The 17,382-nt window shown below is 49.0% G+C and overlaps 1 protein-coding gene and 1 long non-coding RNA gene across 3 annotated transcripts in view; one reads left to right on the top strand and one right to left on the bottom strand.

The window, feature by feature from the left end:
- Positions 1-1,232: 1,232 nt before the first annotated feature.
- LOC735649 (uncharacterized) lies at positions 1,233-14,715 on the bottom strand. Of its 2 annotated transcripts, none has more exons than XR_010154133.1 (4): positions 14,343-14,715; positions 10,476-10,571; positions 5,629-6,607; positions 1,233-5,196 (listed from the first exon to the last, which is right to left on the bottom strand). It is a non-coding gene; the product is annotated as an uncharacterized LOC735649 (long non-coding RNA). The 2 variants fall into 2 exon arrangements; XR_001712320.3 differs by having other exon boundaries at positions 5,629-6,586.
- Positions 14,684-17,382, top strand: part of APCDD1L (APC down-regulated 1 like) — a 59,477-nt gene continuing 56,778 nt past the window's right edge. The window contains exon 1 of the mRNA XM_001134735.7: positions 14,684-15,424. Within this exon, the coding sequence (XP_001134735.3) occupies positions 15,376-15,424 (49 nt within the window). The 5' untranslated portion in view covers positions 14,684-15,375. The remainder of the gene's footprint in view (positions 15,425-17,382) is intronic.

The following is a 17,382-nucleotide window of genomic DNA, read 5'->3' as shown; positions in this document are numbered from 1 at the left end:
CAAACTCTATTGCTAGATGACATGATAATCTACATATAAATTTCAAATAGTCTATTAAAAAGCTACTAAAACTAAAAGTGAGTTCGGCAAGGTCATGTTAATAAGATCCATATTCAAAAATTAATTGTATTTCTGTATACTTGGCAATGAAAATTGAAATTTTTTAAGATACCACTTACAATAGCACCGAAACCTATAAAATACTTAGGTATGGATCTTATAAGAGACATGCAAGCTCTATATGCTGAAAACCAAAAAGACAATGATAAAGGAAATCAAAGACCTAAATAAATGGAAAGACATGCCATGTTGACAAAGACAATATTGTGAAGATGTCAATTCTTCCAAACTGATTTATACAGTCAGCATAATTCTAATCAAAACCCATGGGAGGCTGGATGTGGTGGCTCACATATGTAACCCCAGCACTTTGGGAGGCTGAGGCAGGAGGATCCCTTGAGCCCAGGAGGTCAAAGCTGCTGTAAGCCATGATCATGCCACTGCACTCCAGCCTGGGCAGCAAAGCAAGACTTAAAAATAATGCAGAGTTTTTTGTAGAAATCAACAAGCAGATTCTAAAATTTTTATGAAAAGACAAAGAAAAAATAACAAAAGTGATCTTGAAAAAGAAGAATAAAGTTAGAATAGAACTATATATATACAGTTATATATATACAGTTATATATATATACAGTTATATATATATATATATATATATATATATATATATATGTATATAAAATATTTTTTGGAGACAAGGTCTTGCTCTGTTGCCCAGGCTGGAATCCAGTAGCACAATCATAGCTCACTGCAGCCCCGAACTCCTGGCTCAAACAATCCTCCCACCTCAGCCCTTTAAGTAGGTGGGACTACAGGCCTGTGTCACCACGCTCAGTTAATTTTTTTAAAATTATTTTTTGTAGAGATGGGGGTCTCCCTATGATGCCCAGGCTGTTTGCGAAGTCCTGGCCTCAACCAATTCTCCCACCTTGGCCTCCCAGAGTGCTGGGATTACAGATGTGACCCACCACAGCTGGCCAGAAGAATATATTTTAAATAAAGTCACCCTACCTGATTTAGTACAAAGGTAAGATATTCAAGAGAATGTGGAATTAGAGAAAGGGCAGACATATAGACCAACGCAATAGACTATAAAGTCCAGATATAGGCCTATACAGAGTGGGTCAGTTGATTTAGGACACAGTTGCAAAGGCAATTAAGTAGAGAAAAAGTAGTCTTCTCAACCAATGGGGTTGGAATAATTGGATATTTATTTTTAAAATGAACCTCCATTCATATATCACACTATATCAAAATATTCACTCAAAATAGATAATAGACTTCAATGTAAAACTTTAAACTATAAAACCTTCAGGAGAAAACATAGAAGATAATCTTTGTGACCCTAGATTAAGTAAATATTTCTCAGATATGGCCCCAAAAATATAATCCACAAAAGAAAAAATTGATAAATTATACTTGATCAAAATTAACAACCTATGATCTCTGATATGGTTTGGCTGTGTTCCCACCCAGCTCTCATCTTGAATTGTAGTTCCCAAAATCTCCACATGTCATGGGAGGGATCTGGTGGGAGGTAATTGAATCATGGGGGCAGTTACCTCCATGCTGCTGCTCTTGTGATAGTGAGTGAGTTCTCACGAGATCTGATGGTTTTATAAGGGGCTTTTCCCCCTTTTGCTTGGCATTTCTCCTTCCTGCTGCCATGTGAAGAAAGACATATTTGCTTCCCCTTCCTTCATGATTGTACATTTCCTGAGGCTCCCCCAGCCTTGCTGAACTGTGAGTCAATTAAACCTCTTTCCTTTATAAATTACTCAGTCTCAGGTATGTCTTTATTAGCAGCATGAGAACAGACTAATTAATACAATCTCCAAGAGACATCATTAAGAAAATTAATAAGAAAGCTAGCAGAATAATTTGCTAATAACATATCTAGAAAAGAACTTGTATCCAGAATATGTAAATACTCAGTAAGTTCAATAATAAAACACAAACAATTCGAATTTTAAAATGGGCAAAAGATTTGAAATCTTCACCAAAGAAAATATAGTGATTTTAAATAAGCCCATAAAAAGGTGTTAAACATCATTAGTCATCAGGAAAATACAAACTAAAACCACAATGAGATACTAGTACATACCCATTAGACTAACAAAAACAAAAAAAAAATCTGACAACATCAAGTGCTGATGAGGATATGGAGCAACTGGAACTCTCATACGTTGCTGGTAGGAATGCAGAATAGTATAGCCACTCTGAAAAACAGCTTGGCCATTTCTTACAAAGTTAAACATGCATGTATTAGACAACTTAGCAATCCTACTTATCGGTACTTACCCAAGAGAAATGAAAACCCATGCTCATGAAAAACTTCTACGTGAATGTTTATAGGGGCTTTATTTGTAACTGCCAAATCTGGAAACAATCCTAATGTCCCTCTACAAATTATAGTGTAGGCCTACAACTGAACACCACTCATTATTAAAAATGAATGAACTACTGATACAGGCACAATGTGAATGGATATCAGATGCATTCGGCTAAGTGAGAGAAGCAAGACTCAAAAGGCTACATGCTATAAGATTCCATTTATGGGACATGCTAGAAAAGACAAAACTATAGGAAAAGAAAACAGATTATTAGTTGCAAAGGACTGAGGGTGAAGAGAGGTTGTCATCCCCAAGGAAGGATTTAGGGGTGAAGGAACCCTTCTATATCTTGATGTGATGGTTGCACACTGGATACATTTATCGAAATTCCACAGAACTGTACACTAAAAAGACGAGACTTTACTGCATGTAAATTATACCTTAATGAAAAATGAGTAAAAAACAGAAATGGGAAGCAGTATCTTTCATGGCAAATGGAAGATAACCATCTTTTGTTTTAAAGACAATGAAAACAAAGCATTGAAATAAAATTTTGGCTAGATACCACTCCCTGGTCACAAGCTCTGAGCCTGAGGACTGCTTTACCTCAGTAAATGAGAGCTTGACAAGTGTTAAGTGGTGTCAAAGATACACCAGCACCCAACAGAGACTTTTTCTTTCACAATACAACCAAGAAAAGATTCAGTGATAGTTCGTGGCTTATCTACATAGCACCTGAAATCATTTCTGCCATATATGGTGGGAAACACATCTCAGGCTGGGCCTCCAAGGGAAGCAGCCTGGCTGGGTCCCCAACAGCTTTTTGCTAGCCTTCCCTGCCCCCTTCCCAGAGCATGCACACTTTGCAGCCTCCTTCCTGGTCTCCTTCGCCGGAGTCTGTACATTTTACTGCCCCCAAAGTTGAGAAAGCATCACTGCCTGGCAGGGCCCTAAGCTTCACTCCTTCTCAGGAAATCTGCACTTTCACTAGCTTTTGGAGCCAGAACACTTCAGAGGTTCTTCCTCTCCTGGTACAGCTGCTGATGACTGAAAACAGACTTCTGAATCTTGAGGATGCTCAAAGCCCTCCGTCAGCCTTCATCGCACCCAGAGAAAGTCCACGGCTTCACCCCATTTCCACCAGGGGCTCATCCCCACCCTTCCCAATACGCATTTGTTGAATGAATGACTGTGTGATGGGCTTTTCTGGTTTCTAGTTTTCTGTAATAAGACTGTATTTTACCTTGTAATAAGGAAAAAGAGAGGAAAGAAACCTGCACCCCAGATGACGGAAAGTTGTAGGGTGGAAAAGGTGAGTGTATGGCTTCTCACAGCTGAGGACCATGCTGGACACTGTTCATCTCCCTTCAATGTGCCTGGGATGTTTAACGGGTGAATCATCTGGGTCCAGGTGGAGAGAGGCTTGCTGAGATCATACTGGTGGATGGTGGTTCAGCAGCACTGGAGCCTGGACTCCTCACCCATGGCATCCTGCCTCCTCCTTCCCCTCATCACCATGAGTCAGCATTATCCAGCACGGCCCTGTGCCAGGCTCTGGTCTTGGGGGCTTTACCCACATCATCCCATTTACTCAGAACAGCCGTCCAAGACTGGTTCATGTGGTACAACAAATGTACAAACATCAAAATCACATACATGACGGTGAGCCACCCCCACGGACCTGTGTTCCCCCAGGGAGCAGCAGGGGCTGGCCCCTGTCCCATGTCCACACTAAAGCAGAACTTACTGTGGGGGCAGGATCACCAGCACTGGTTTCTTTGTTCCCGTCCCCTGCCCCTTTTACATTTTTTGTAGAATATAGATATTGAAATCCACCACACACTCTCTTTTTCAATAAGCCACGCAGCCCTGGAGACACAGCTGGACCCTGTGGATTTGGCAAGATGCAGGAGTAAGCCATCTAGAGCCACCTTGGGGACTGGCTTCCAAGGAGATGTCCACTGGTTCTCGCCAACACATGCAGACACCCACTGGCTTCCCACAACGTTCAGGCTAAGGTCTGGGCCATGGCGCCCCAAAAATGCTTTCTGTTCACCTTTGGTGCCACCAGGCCACACACATCTAAGCTATGATAAATATGGTAGCAAAGAAGACACAGGGAGGACTGTCACGCACACCATCCTGTATCACCCAAGCTCTCTTCCCACTTCATGGCTCCTCCATGACCCGCAGAGTCCACAAACAGGGCCAGGGGCACTCAGACCCCTCATGGTCCTCGGCCTTGGTGGGAGATCTGGTTTTACTTTGTTTAAATTGTTTGCTAAAACTAATGGCATGTTTCTTAATTTCCTGGAGCTTGGGGAAAACAGGCCAGAAAAAAAAAATCAGCCTCTGATTCATTTTCTCCCTTCCTTCCCCAAATGAAAGAGAAAACTGAATGAATGCCTGTGGTTGATAGATGTGAGTATCTTAAATCAAAGTCCTGCTTCCCCCTGTGGTGTAGAGTCTTGGAGGAGCCTTCGAAGCTAGCTCCTTTCAACAAGTTTCAATAAAAGTGCCCTGCCATCAACAAAGGCACAAGCAAGTCTCAGCCCCATCAAATCCAAGCGTTTGTCACCCTGAAGCCTGGTGGGAAGGCTCTTGGGGTGGGGGAACCAACGGGAGGCCGGGGGTGGAAGGAACAATATCTTGTTAACTTTTTTTCTTAGGAGCAGTTTGCAACTTCACTACCACCCCAACTTGCATTTACCTTGGCCTGAAGAATTGGGACGTTCTGCAGTAAGGTCCATACATTCCTTTTTAAAGCTAGCGTGAGCCAAATGTAACAAGCAGCTGTCCAGACCTGTTTAAAAAGAATAAACGCCAGCTAAGCGCATAAACAACAGCCCACTGCCTTTTATCATACAAACATGGCGGGAGAGCCAAATGCGCTACAGAGCCTAAACACAGATTCTCATTGTTATCTCATTAAGTCCATTAAATAAGCAGGAAGGAAAATGCTTTCACATGTTGAGCCTGCTTTAAACTATCAGGGAACAGATTAGAGTTAATTAATGCTGTGAACTCTGAAACTGCCAGCCCTGGGTGGGGGATGGGGGTGGGGGTGCTCCCAGTGGAATCCAGGTCTGCACCTGTCACAGACATGAGTTCAGAAAATCTAAGTGGACTCTGACGTGCACCTCCCTCCCTCCCCCGGCCCTACGCATCCCCGGTGCTGGAATCTTCAGTGCCTAATCTGTAACTCACGAATCAGGATCAAGAGATAAACCCCCACCTCTGAGACAGACAGTCGGTAGACTCCAAGCAGAAACTGTGCAAAAGTCTCTTGCCGGTGCTCCGGAAATTGCCAGGGCTTCCAGGCCGCAAGGCGAGACGGCTAAGTTGCTTCTGGCAAGTTGGAAAGAGCTTATCAATTATTCATGCAACTGGATAAACATGGATTTTATCTTGTAGCATGAATCAAGAGATAAAAATTCTATTTCAAGAGGGAGGGGTGGAGACTAAACCCTGAGTGTTAATTGTAAACTGAAAAAAAAAGAAGAGGGAAGGAAGGGAAAAATAAGGTCTTAGGCTTGGGTTGTGCTGTGAGCACTTGTAAGATCCCAGCCCCCAAATTTTGCTTCTCCAATTCCCCAAGACCCCAAACTAGGCAGACAGCCAGAAGAGAAACAGAGAATGCCGTCTGTTCACCTTGAATTTAGCTAACCTGCTCCCTGGGTGATACACCAAGCCTCTTACTGGTGTAACGTGCCAGCCGGAACAGAACCACTTGCAAGCTGATGGTGGGGGGATTGTAAACCCCCAACCACCACCTCTTTTAAGGTATTTCTGTTTAAAATCAATGTGCTGCTTCCAGACTGAAATCCAAAGCAGAGGAAAGTATACAAACAGCTGCCTAAGAAGGCAGAAGGCTCAAAGCAAAACAAAACAAAACAAAGGCAAATCCAATATGCAGGATATTTTGGCCAAAAAATAAGATTTCTTTTTTCGTGTCCTTCCCCTACTACCGGTAGCATTGCATCTAACAGTTCCTTAAAGACTAGGAAATTAACCCAAAAGATGAAATTGAGGAATTAGTGGTTTATTAAGGCATTCACATTATTAAATTTGACTGTAGATGAGAATATTTATATGTATATGTAAAATTCATCCATCCGAGTGTTAGCAGGAGTTGTCCCTGGGTTGAAGGACGATGCGTGACTTTCATTTTTCTTCTTTCCACTTTGTATTTTCTAAATAGCATATTAGGACCACTGTTAATTTTACAATGAGAGAGAAATAATAAACTTAGTGCTTTTAAAATCCTATATGAGGAGCATATATTGATTTTTATAATGGGGGCTAACAATAAACTTTATAACTGACATAATTTGAAGCCACACATGTTTCCTGACTTTTCTTTTTCCCTTCTTCGACAAAAGCCTCTCAAAACAAGGAAGCTGCCACAATAGCTTTTGCCTTTTCTTGCGACCCAGCTGGTGGATGGCGGCAGGGGGCCAATGGGTATGGAAAGGTGAGACTCTGCTCCAAGCAACTCTTCTGTACACACGAGCAGACATCAGAGAATGGGGACCGAACCATGCTCTTCTGCAAGCCCTGGTGGATCTACATCACTCCGGACTGTCAGTGCCACGGCCAGAGGGACCTGAGTGGGTGACACCCAACCACCATTTTGGCCATCCCCTTGCCCCTTGCTGTGCTTCAGTCTCTCTATAGTCTCTTTTGCTTATCATACTTTTTGGACCGCAGACACAGAAAGTTGCATGTAACATTACTGAGTTCATGGCATGCTAACAACCTTGGTCTATGTTGGGACCCTCATCTGTCTTATTTTCTTATTGTATAAATTTTTCCCTTTGCCCCCCTCCCATCTCCACACCCATTTCCTTCCTTCTTCCTCCTGAAAGATATCCCCTGGAGTATGTCTGATGGCTTGCCTTAGACACACACAAGTTAAATGCATGCAACACTTGCGTGCAGGTTTGTGTTCTGGGCTTACATGAGTGCCCTTCTGCTCAGGAGACGATGCGCTTTCCAGATCTGTCTATGTCATCGCGTATCTCATTGCTCCAACAGCCATGGATCCCTCTTTGCAGTCTTCACATTTGATAGACACTTAAAGGCCACCACTTCCCACCCCATGAAGCACACTATGGTGACCCTGAGATGACACGGGGGAGGAGGAGGCTCAGAGACTGGCCTCTCTGCCTCCCTTCCCTGTCCTCTCCTCTCTAGTTGGCTCCCAAGAGGCCATTTGAAAATGAGTGGACCTGGTCTGCAGAGGCCTCCCAGCTCCAACACCCTGCAGTGCTGAGCCCAACATGGGGTCTTGGGTGATGTGAGCCACTCATCCACAAACCTACCCAGTCCCCTCAGAAATAATGGTGACATCTGCCGTCTTACCAAGGACCTGCAGCCCACCAGGCTCCACAGCCCACCAGGCCCCACACTGAGGGCTTTACTTGTGTCATCTCATTGCATTCTCCCCAAAACCTGAGGATTCTCCCTTTGCAGGTGAGCAACACAAAGCTCAGAAGGCTGTGCCCAAAGGCCCAAAGTCATGTACCTCGTGAAGGGTGGCACCAAGACATGAGCCCCATTAGACGCCCAAAGCCTTCCTTCTGCCATGAGCGGGGCAGCCTCTCCTCCATCCTGCATCAACAGAAGCCCTTGCTCAGGCTGAATTTTCTTGCCTCCCAAGTAAAATGAACCAAGCCAGCCCATTCTTTCTACAGACCATCTGCAAGCCCTGGTGGGTCTATATAGCATCAAACGGTCAGCTCCACGACCAGAGGGATGTCTGGGTGTCGTGTTGATGAAGCTATTGGTGCCAGACCCAGCTGCTCAGCTGCCATTCCATAGCCTGCTATGAGTGGCCCAGGCATCAGTGAGGGGTTTGAGCTGGGCTGGGGACCCAGAAATTTAACAAAAACAAATCCCCAAACTTCCCAGGCAAAGAAGGCTGGCCACATAAGAGCAGGCATTTGCTCTTCGCTCGACAGCACCTGCCTCTCACGCTGGTGCTATGGCTGTTCACAGGAAGAACACAAGGCCCCGCCTTTGTGGGAAAGCACCTCTTAAGCGCAGGGATTAAGATGTGTCTCCACCGCTTGAGTTAACACACTAATGAATTGTTACTAATAAATTAACAAACCATTCAGTGTGAGCACCACCCAGAGCAACAATTATGGCAACTGGAGTGTTAGTCATCCACCCACCCACCCATACACTCACCCTGTCACACACCCATCCACTCATTAGCCTACCCATCTACTCATCCATCACCTATCCATGCACTCACCCATTCACCTATCCATCCACCCACCCACCTGCCTATCCACCCTCCCACCTATCCACCCACCCACCTATCCATCTTCCCACCTATCCACCCACACACCTATCCACCCTCCCATCTATCCACCCACCCACCCATCCACCCATATACTCACCGTCTCACACACCCATCCACTCATTAGCCCACCCACCTACCCATCCATCACCTATCTATCCACTCACCCTTTCACCTATCCATCCACCCACCCACCCACCCGCCTATCCACCCTCCCGCCTATCCACCCTCCCGCCTATCCACCCACCCACCTATCCACCCACCCACCTATCCACCCTCCCACCTATCCACCCACCCATCCACCTTCCCACCTATCCACCCACACACCTATCCACCCTCCCATCTATCCACCCACCCACCCACCCACCCATACGCTAACCTTTTGCACACCCATCCACTCATGAGCCCACCCACCTACCCATCCGTCACCTATACATCCACTCACCCATTCACCTATCCATACACCCACCCACCCACCTGCCTATCCGCCCACCCACCTATCCACCCACCCACCTATCCACCCTCCCACTTATCCACCCACCCACCTGCCCACCCACACACCTATCCACCCTCCCGTCTATCCACCCACCCACCCCCCCATACACTCAGCCACTCACACACCCACCCATTAGCCCGCCCACCTACCCATCCATCACCTATGCATCCACTCACCCATTCACCTATCCAACCACCCACCCAACCATCCACCCACCCACTCACTCACTCCCTCCCTGATCTACCTATCCATTCACTCAGTCATTAACCCACCCACCTATCCACCCACCTACCCACTCACTCATCCACCCATCTACCCACCCATCCACCCAGCCACCCATTTACTCACCCATTCAATCAATCATCCCCCCGTTAACTCACCTACCTACTCACCCATTCATCCATCTATCCATTTACCCACCCACTCATCCACCCATTAATCCACCAACTCATCCACCTACTGACCCATCCACCCATTCATCCACCCATCCACCCACTCATCCACTCATCCATCCATCTATCCATCCATCCACCCATCCATCTCACTCCCATCCACCTACCCATCCTCCTACCCTTCCATTCACCCACTCACTCATCCATCCATCTATCCATCCACCCACCCATTCACCCATCCATCCATCTATCCATCCACCCCCCCACTCATCCACCCATTAACCCATTCACCCACTTACCACCCATCCACTCATCCACCCACCTATCCACCCATCCACCCATTCATCTATTCATCCATCCATCCATCCATCCATCTTATTCTCCATCCACCTATCCATCTATTCACCCATTCATCCATCCATCTACCCACCCACCCATCCACCCATTAGCCCATCCACCCATCCACTCACCCACGCACACATCTATCCACCTACCCACCAACCCATCCATTTATCCACCCACCCACTCACCCACCCACTCATCCATTCATCTACCGAATTCATACATTCATTCAAAATATATTCACTTAACATTTATGTGCCAGGTGCTAGGATAAGCCCTCCAATGCCATCATCCCCCAGCCCCCACCATACACACAATAGCCAGATAGAGCAAGAATACCTATACAGGTTTAAGGGCTGGAGGGTGAGTTCCCAGACAGCCCAAGGTATTTCCACAACCTGCCTTCCCAGAGGCAGGTGAACAAGATGCCATTCAAGACCTAGGTATTTTAGGTTCAAGCTGAGGAGCCAGTCTTTCCAGCCCAGACCAGGTTTCCATCCAGGCTCCATTGCATACCAGCTGTGTGACCTTCAACTTCTCACCATGTGGTTTCAGGGCCTCAGAAGACTGGATCCTGCACCCGATGCTCAATTCCTGGACGTGGTCTTCTAATTCCTACAGGGTGGCACAGCTTCATCCTATTTTACAGAGGAAGAAACAGATGCAAAGGGAATTGCAGGGCCGGGACTAGTGGGAGGCACCCAGGGCTCAAACTATGAGAAGGCATTCACCTGGAGAGGCTATCTGCACCTATGCCCACCCAAGAGTGAGTGCCCATTACATGGCGAGCCCTGGGAACAAGTTTGCCTCCCCCTAGCACCGGCCATGGTGAGTGGCTAAGTGGTAGCATTATGATTTGAAGTCAGGTCTTCTGATAAACCCAGTGCTCATTCTGTGATAGTTCATTTGTTCTCTCATTAATTCACTCAGCAAACGTGTAGCAAGCCCCTACTAGGCACAAGGCATGTGCTAGGCTCAGGGGTGCACCAGGCACTTCTGAAGGACAGAGACTTGCTTTCTCTGCCTCAATTTCTTCATCTGTAACATGCAGGTTGTTACAAGGATCTGGTCGACTCTCGGCCGAGCCAGCATGCTCACTCTGGAGGCAGAAATGGTCACCAAGAGGGGCCCAGCCCACCCTGGCCTGTCCCCTGCTTCATCCAGAGCTGCCCCTGCCTACCCTTCTTGGCCCAGGAGGCCGTCTGGATGTTTATTTGGTTATTAGATAACCAGGCCTGGGCACCATTTCTTTGATCAGTTACCCCTGATAACAAGCAGAGGAAACAGACCATTTTATAGCAAGATTTTGTGGGGTGATCTTATCATCCCATGGTGTTTTTAACAGGGACAAGGATGACGAGGTAGGCATTTGGAGGGGAGGGGGAAGGAAAAGAGGCCCTGCTCTGCAATACTTTCCTCCTGATTCCCCCGGACTTTGATTCTGGGGGAAGGGGTGGTGTGGGAGATAAACATGGAGCAAGAAGGCTGGGTCCCACTCACAGACATCTGACTCAAGGCCGCTTCCCTCACACCCAGCAAGACCCCCTGAATCCTCCCAAAACCTCACCCCCAGCAGCTCTGACCACGCAGCGAGGGCCCCTGCAGTTAACAGCCCAGGAAAGCCCAGCTACGGAGGCCAAGATGCGATAATGCCCACAGACGTGACTTAACGGCCAACACAGAGCTGAGGCTTCTCCCCAAAACAGCCTTATGATTGCTGCCGTTTCAAAAGCTCTCAAGCGATTACTTGGTAAGAAAGAGGTCAGGAACCAAGCGTATATCACCCTTCCCTGAGCAAAATGCAAGATCTGGACAACATAACTTTTTTCTTTTTTTGATTAAAAATAAATATATGTTTGAAGACAATAAATGAGTTTTAGCTTCGGTTCCTTCTTTTGCTCTTGTTTGATCTCCTTGTGAGTTGAGGACAGCCTTGTTCAAACACTATTTGTCCATTTTCTTTGCTTTTCTATTTGTGGGGTAAAATCTGTGTTACCTCAACAGGGTCAGCTCACCTGCATTGTGCTTCTGTTTCCTCACCTGGAAAGTGAGGAACGCTGGACCCGTCAGCCTCCAGTGCCCTTTACAGCTGCCCACACCATCCCATGTGTTGCCCCATCACAAGGGTGAGGATGCAGCAGGCGCAGGGCCCACCTGTAACTCTCAGCCTCAACAGCTGGGGTTTAGCTAGGATCTAGAAAAAGCACTTTTTTTTTTTTTTTTTTGAGACAAGGTCTTGCTCTGTCACCCAGGCTGGAGTGCAGTGGCACAATCATAGCTCACTGCAGCCTCAACCACCCAGGCTCAAGAGATCCTCCCACCTCAGCCTCCCAAGTAGCTGGGACCACAGGCATGTGCCACTACACCTGGAGGATTTTTGTACTTTTTCTAGAGATGGTGTTTTGCCATGTTGCCCAGGCTGGAGAGAAAAAGTACTTTGGAGTTGTGTGTCCCCCCATTATTCACACACCTCTTCGAAAAGAAGCAGTTATTATAAAACAGGCCTTTTCTTTTGGGGTCCTCAGATTTGGAAAGGAGCAGAAAACCCAGTGAGACAGGACATGTCCTGGAGACACAGCACGGTGTTTGGAAGCAGGGATCCGGGAGTTCTGCCACCTTCCAGCTGCCTGGCCTAAGGACAGTGGCCCAAACTCTCTGAACTCAGTTGCCCCAGTTTGTAAAATGGCCTGACCGTAATTCCCACTTCTTGTCAATTTGTTCAGGTATAAAGTACATGCATATAAAGTACTCAACCTAACTAGCGCCTGGCCCATGCCACAGTCTCAATAATTATCAGCAAATCCTCTCATTTATAAATAAGCCAATACAACTATTAATACACAAGCATCATACTTTGTGGAAAAGTTCGTATCTCTAACAGTAGTACAATAAGTTCTGAAAATACTGAATTATGACCCTACGTAGGACATCAATGTAACACCCATTCTCCCCACAAAATGCCACTAATGCTTGAACCCCCATCAGCCGCCTGGGACTTTGAAATACCCACATCCAGAAAGCCCAGAGACTGAAGTCTCAAATGATTATGGCCAGAATAGCATGTAGTTTTAATTTTTATTTTTTTTTTTGAGATGGAGTTTCACTCTTGTCACACAGGCTGGAGTGCAATGGCATGATCTCGGCTCACTGCAACCTCCACCTCCCAGGTTCAAGTGATTCTCCTGCCTCAGCCTCTGGAGTAGCTAGGATTACAGACGCCCGCCACCACGCCCAGCTAATTTTTGTATTTTTAGTAGAGCCGGGGTTTCACCATGTTGGCCAGGCTGCTCTTAAACTCCTGACCTCAGGTGATCCACCCGTCTGGCTCTCCCAAAGAGTTGGGATTATAGGTGTGCGCCACGGCACCCGGCCTTAGCATGTAGTTTTTAAACTACCCATAATTGTAAATTTTGTACAATGAAAGACCCATAATTACCACAAATAATCACAATTATGCAATTATAAATAATCACCCTGCACAACTCTCCTCTTGCCCACAAAGTTATCCCTTTCATGAGAATTTAATATGTGACAATGGCCATTGTCTGCCAGGGAAAGCTCATACCGATTTCAGTTTCAGCAAGGCCACCTCGAGTCTCATAGAAACCAGAAAAAAAAAAATGTCATTTTCAGGAAGAAAATTGATCGTTTTCCTCACATTTCCATTTGCGTTAAGATCATGGTGTGGCCTTGCTCTGGACTTTTTCCTATTCCCTGTTGCCTCTCGAGAGGAGGAAAGCTAAGGACAGCTGGTGGGCCCACGTCGGGGGTCCCTGGGTGGATTGAAGGGCTCTTGTGGCTCCTGGAAGCCTCACCCAAGTTTCTGGTAAGAAATCAAAAGGTGAGGTGGTGTCCCCTGTTCCCCTGTGGGATGATCAGCCCACAAAAGTGGGACAAATGAGTCTATAAAATGCTTCAGAGGGGCAGGTGGACTGCTCACTCGTGAGTCCCGGCAAACAGGCCTGGCCCAGTTCTCCAAACCTTTCCCCAGGGAGACCGCGTCTCTGTCTTCTCTCTTCTTCTCTCTTCTCTCTCTTCTCTCTTGTTCTCTCTTCTCTCTCTTCTCTCTTCTCTCTCCCCCTCCCTCCTCCTTCCTGGTTCTCTTTTGTCTGTTGATTTCACTCCCTCCTTTCTTTTCCCTTTCTCTTTCCTCCCCTTTCTCTCTCTTTCTCTGCCTGCTTCCCCTTTCCTCACTTTCATTTCTCTTTCTGTCTCTTTCTTTCTCTCCCTCTCTCAGGTCTCTCTGTCTCTCTTCATCCTCAGTTTTCCCCTCTCTCCCCTCTTACTTTCTTTCCCTTTTTCCTTTTTCTTTCCATCTTCTTCCTCTCCCTCTCTGGGTTCGTGGCAACACAAGGAAACCCGCACATCCCCAGCCCGCAGCCTCGCCCCTTCGGTCCCACTGCAGTTACCCGGTGATCCATGCAGGTGGGAACAATCCAGTTAACTTTTCCCATCCGAGTGATTCTCTTTCTCTTCTTTATTCATAAATGCCATAACTCTCCCGGTCCTCCTTTCCAAGGCTCGTGCACTTGATTTCAAGGCTTGCCTGCCACCCAGGGTGCCACCAGAGTCCCAGTGCCTGGGTTGGGGGCTGGAGCGGACCCTTTGGGATCCCCCAGCCTGTCCTCCGCCTCACGGCTGCCTCACTTCTGAGCTGCCACCCTCAGCTGACTCACTCAGATGAGATTTGGGAGGGAGGGGGGCAGGAGGAGGAGTTGCGAGAAGGAGGAAAACCCGCCTGGTCGGCTCCACACTTTGCCTAGATGCGTTTGGGTGTGGTGGGAAGGGGGTGACGGCCTCATTTACAGACAGAGGCCGGGGCTGGCTTCTAGGCGACCGGGTTGGCCACTTTCACTGCGCTTCTGGGTTTGCTGGGATCCAAGTTGACGCGACTTTTCCAGGAGTAGCTGGAAGACCTTAATAGAAACTTCAGGGGTCCCGGGACTGGCGGGGCTTAGAGGAACTCCCCGCCCCGCTTGCCCTTCCAGGGAACGGACTGGCTAGGGGTGCGCTTTGACGCAAGGAGCGCATCGCTCTGGCTTGGCCGGGACCAGAGCTTGGGGGAGGCCTCCTTGCCCACTGCGAAGACTTTGGGGAAGGCGACAGCCAGGGGACGGACATCTGGGGGAGGGCTGGGGGTCTGAATGGCAGGAGCTGCACCAGGGGGCTGTGCGCGCTGCGCGGGTGTGCGCGCCTCGCCGGGGGCTGTCTCCACCTCTTCTGGCGAGTTGGACCTATGAGTGCGCAGCTCCGCTTACAACTATCAACAGCCGGGAAGGCTGAGCGCGTGTGAGCGCCGAGGGGGGCGCAGGACCCTCGCAACTTCTTCGCAGGACTCCAGCCTGGCTGCCGGCGCCCGCAGCCATCCGAGAGCCCCGCGCCCGCGCCTCCCCTTGCGCACCGTGGCAGCGCCCGGCGGGCGGTCCTGCCAGCCCCGACGGGATGCCCGCAGCCATGCTCCCCTACGCTTGCGTCCTGGTGCTCTTGGGAGGTAGGTGCCACCCTCCCCCACCCGGCAAACTGGCTGAGCTCGGAAGGGAGGGAGCTCGCCGTCTAATGTCCCCTAAGGGCCCTTGGGGACTACGGCCCTGGGTTGGCCCACGCGGCTGCTATGCTGCGCCCTGCGCGCCTTTCTCCAGTCTCACCTGGCCGGCACCTGCGCGCCTCCAGGAGCTTCCTGGGGCCTGCGGGAGGGAGTCGCGTCACTGCGCAATATGAGCGCCCCTGCACGCTCTGCGCCAGTCGGGGCCTGGCCTGTAGGTACCCAGAGCTGCCCTTTGTGCCGGGCCCAGTGGGACTGGGGCCTCCAAGAAGATGCAGGAGGATCCCAGGCCCACTGAGACCCCCATGGTGCGGGACAAGCCCCGCTACTCAGACCAACGTTACTGGGGTTGTTTTTGCCCACGGAATCCTGACCTGTGCGGGGTCGGGGCTTCGTCCTGCAGCAGGACTCGGGGAGAAGCTAGGGAGCGCGCAGTGACCCCAGGCTCGAGTTGTGCCCAGCAGGCCTGACAAAGGGGACCAAGGGGCTTCAGGAACCCCTGGTAGAGTAGGCAATGCCTTCTCCAGGACTAAGGGGTTCCCTGGTGGCTCTTCGTGGGGGTGGGGAGTAGGGTAGACAAAACTGTACAAAGCCCAGCTGACTGGAGTGTGCCATCACAGGGGCCCAGTCACCACTGACAAAAATGACAGTAACCACAGTTGAAGTGTGCCCAGCTGGGGGCTCATCCCCAAGCACCCTCACATTATGAATGGCTGAGAATTCTGGCCCTGGAGTTAGACCACCTGGCTGGGAAGCCCAGATCAACATCGTATCAACCCGTCTGGCTTTGGGTAAGCATGGCCATCGGCTCTCTCAGCCTTGACTTTCTTGCCTGTCAAATGGGCTCACAAAATCCCCTCCTCCGTCTGGGATGATTGTGAAGATTACGAGAGCACGTGCAGGAGGATCACTCCACTTGCTGCCTGGCACTGAGCTCGTGTTCAGGGAATGGCAGCCGAGAACCCCAGGGTGAAGAGGGGCTGCGCGGTCCCACAGAGCACGCTCTGCTCCATGTATAGGCGAGGAGCAAAGTCTAAGTCACCTCAAGGAGCTCTTCAATCACAGTCTTTTCTTCCCAGCCCCCAAATTTCTAAACAAGCTGTTTTGAGAAGAACTGGCAGGGGTCTGAAGGAGGGTCAGGGGAGGGTGCCTCCGCAGTTTAAAGAGTTGCAGATTCACCTGTCGAAAGGGACATTCATCCAGGGGCCGCTTCCCCTGCCAGTCTGGGAGCGAGAGGTGACACAGCTGTCCTTGGCCACAGAGTTAGTTGATCATCAGCATGAAAATAGACCACCTCACCCCTGCTGGTTCTTTCGAAAGGGCAGGAAAATGCAAACTGGAAAGGGTGACAAGGGGGCCAGCTGTGGAAGCGCGCCTCTGCTGGGTGCTGAGTTAGGGAGGACAGGATGGGGAAACCGGGTATCCATCTGCTCTCATCCGCCTCCTCCAGGCCGTTGCACCCAGTGGGAATGGAACAGTCTAGAGTGGTGGGACACATGCCCCAGGAACCTGCAGTCTCAGTCACAGCACACGGCTGTTGTCTTTGGCAGGCCCGAGCTTCCCGTCATGCCAATGAAATCACTGTGAGTGTAGAGCCGTGGCTGGCTCTTGGGGAGTCTTGCTGCCCAGCTCCTCGGTGACCTTTCACTGCAGCAAGTCAGACAGACTCAACAGCAGAGAAGCCAAGAGTGCCCGGGGGGGCTGACGAGAGAGGGGGGCAGCCTGCCCTCAATTCAGACACAGCCACCAGAAAGGGGGAGGGTGCCATTCAGCCTGCCACTGCAGCTCCCAGCTCTACACCGGGCACTATTTTCCACTGAACGCTTCTTTGAAAAGCTCTTTTCACCGCTGGCTACATCACCAGGTGATGAGATCCTTTTGCTTTAGTAAAAGGAAACAGGACCCAG

Source organism: Pan troglodytes, chromosome 21 (genome assembly GCF_028858775.2).
Source record: "Pan troglodytes isolate AG18354 chromosome 21, NHGRI_mPanTro3-v2.0_pri, whole genome shotgun sequence".
In the NCBI taxonomy this organism is placed as follows: domain Eukaryota; kingdom Metazoa; phylum Chordata; class Mammalia; order Primates; family Hominidae; genus Pan; species Pan troglodytes.
The sequence above is the reverse complement of the archived record's forward strand: the minus strand, read 5'-3'. Positions and strand labels throughout refer to the sequence as shown.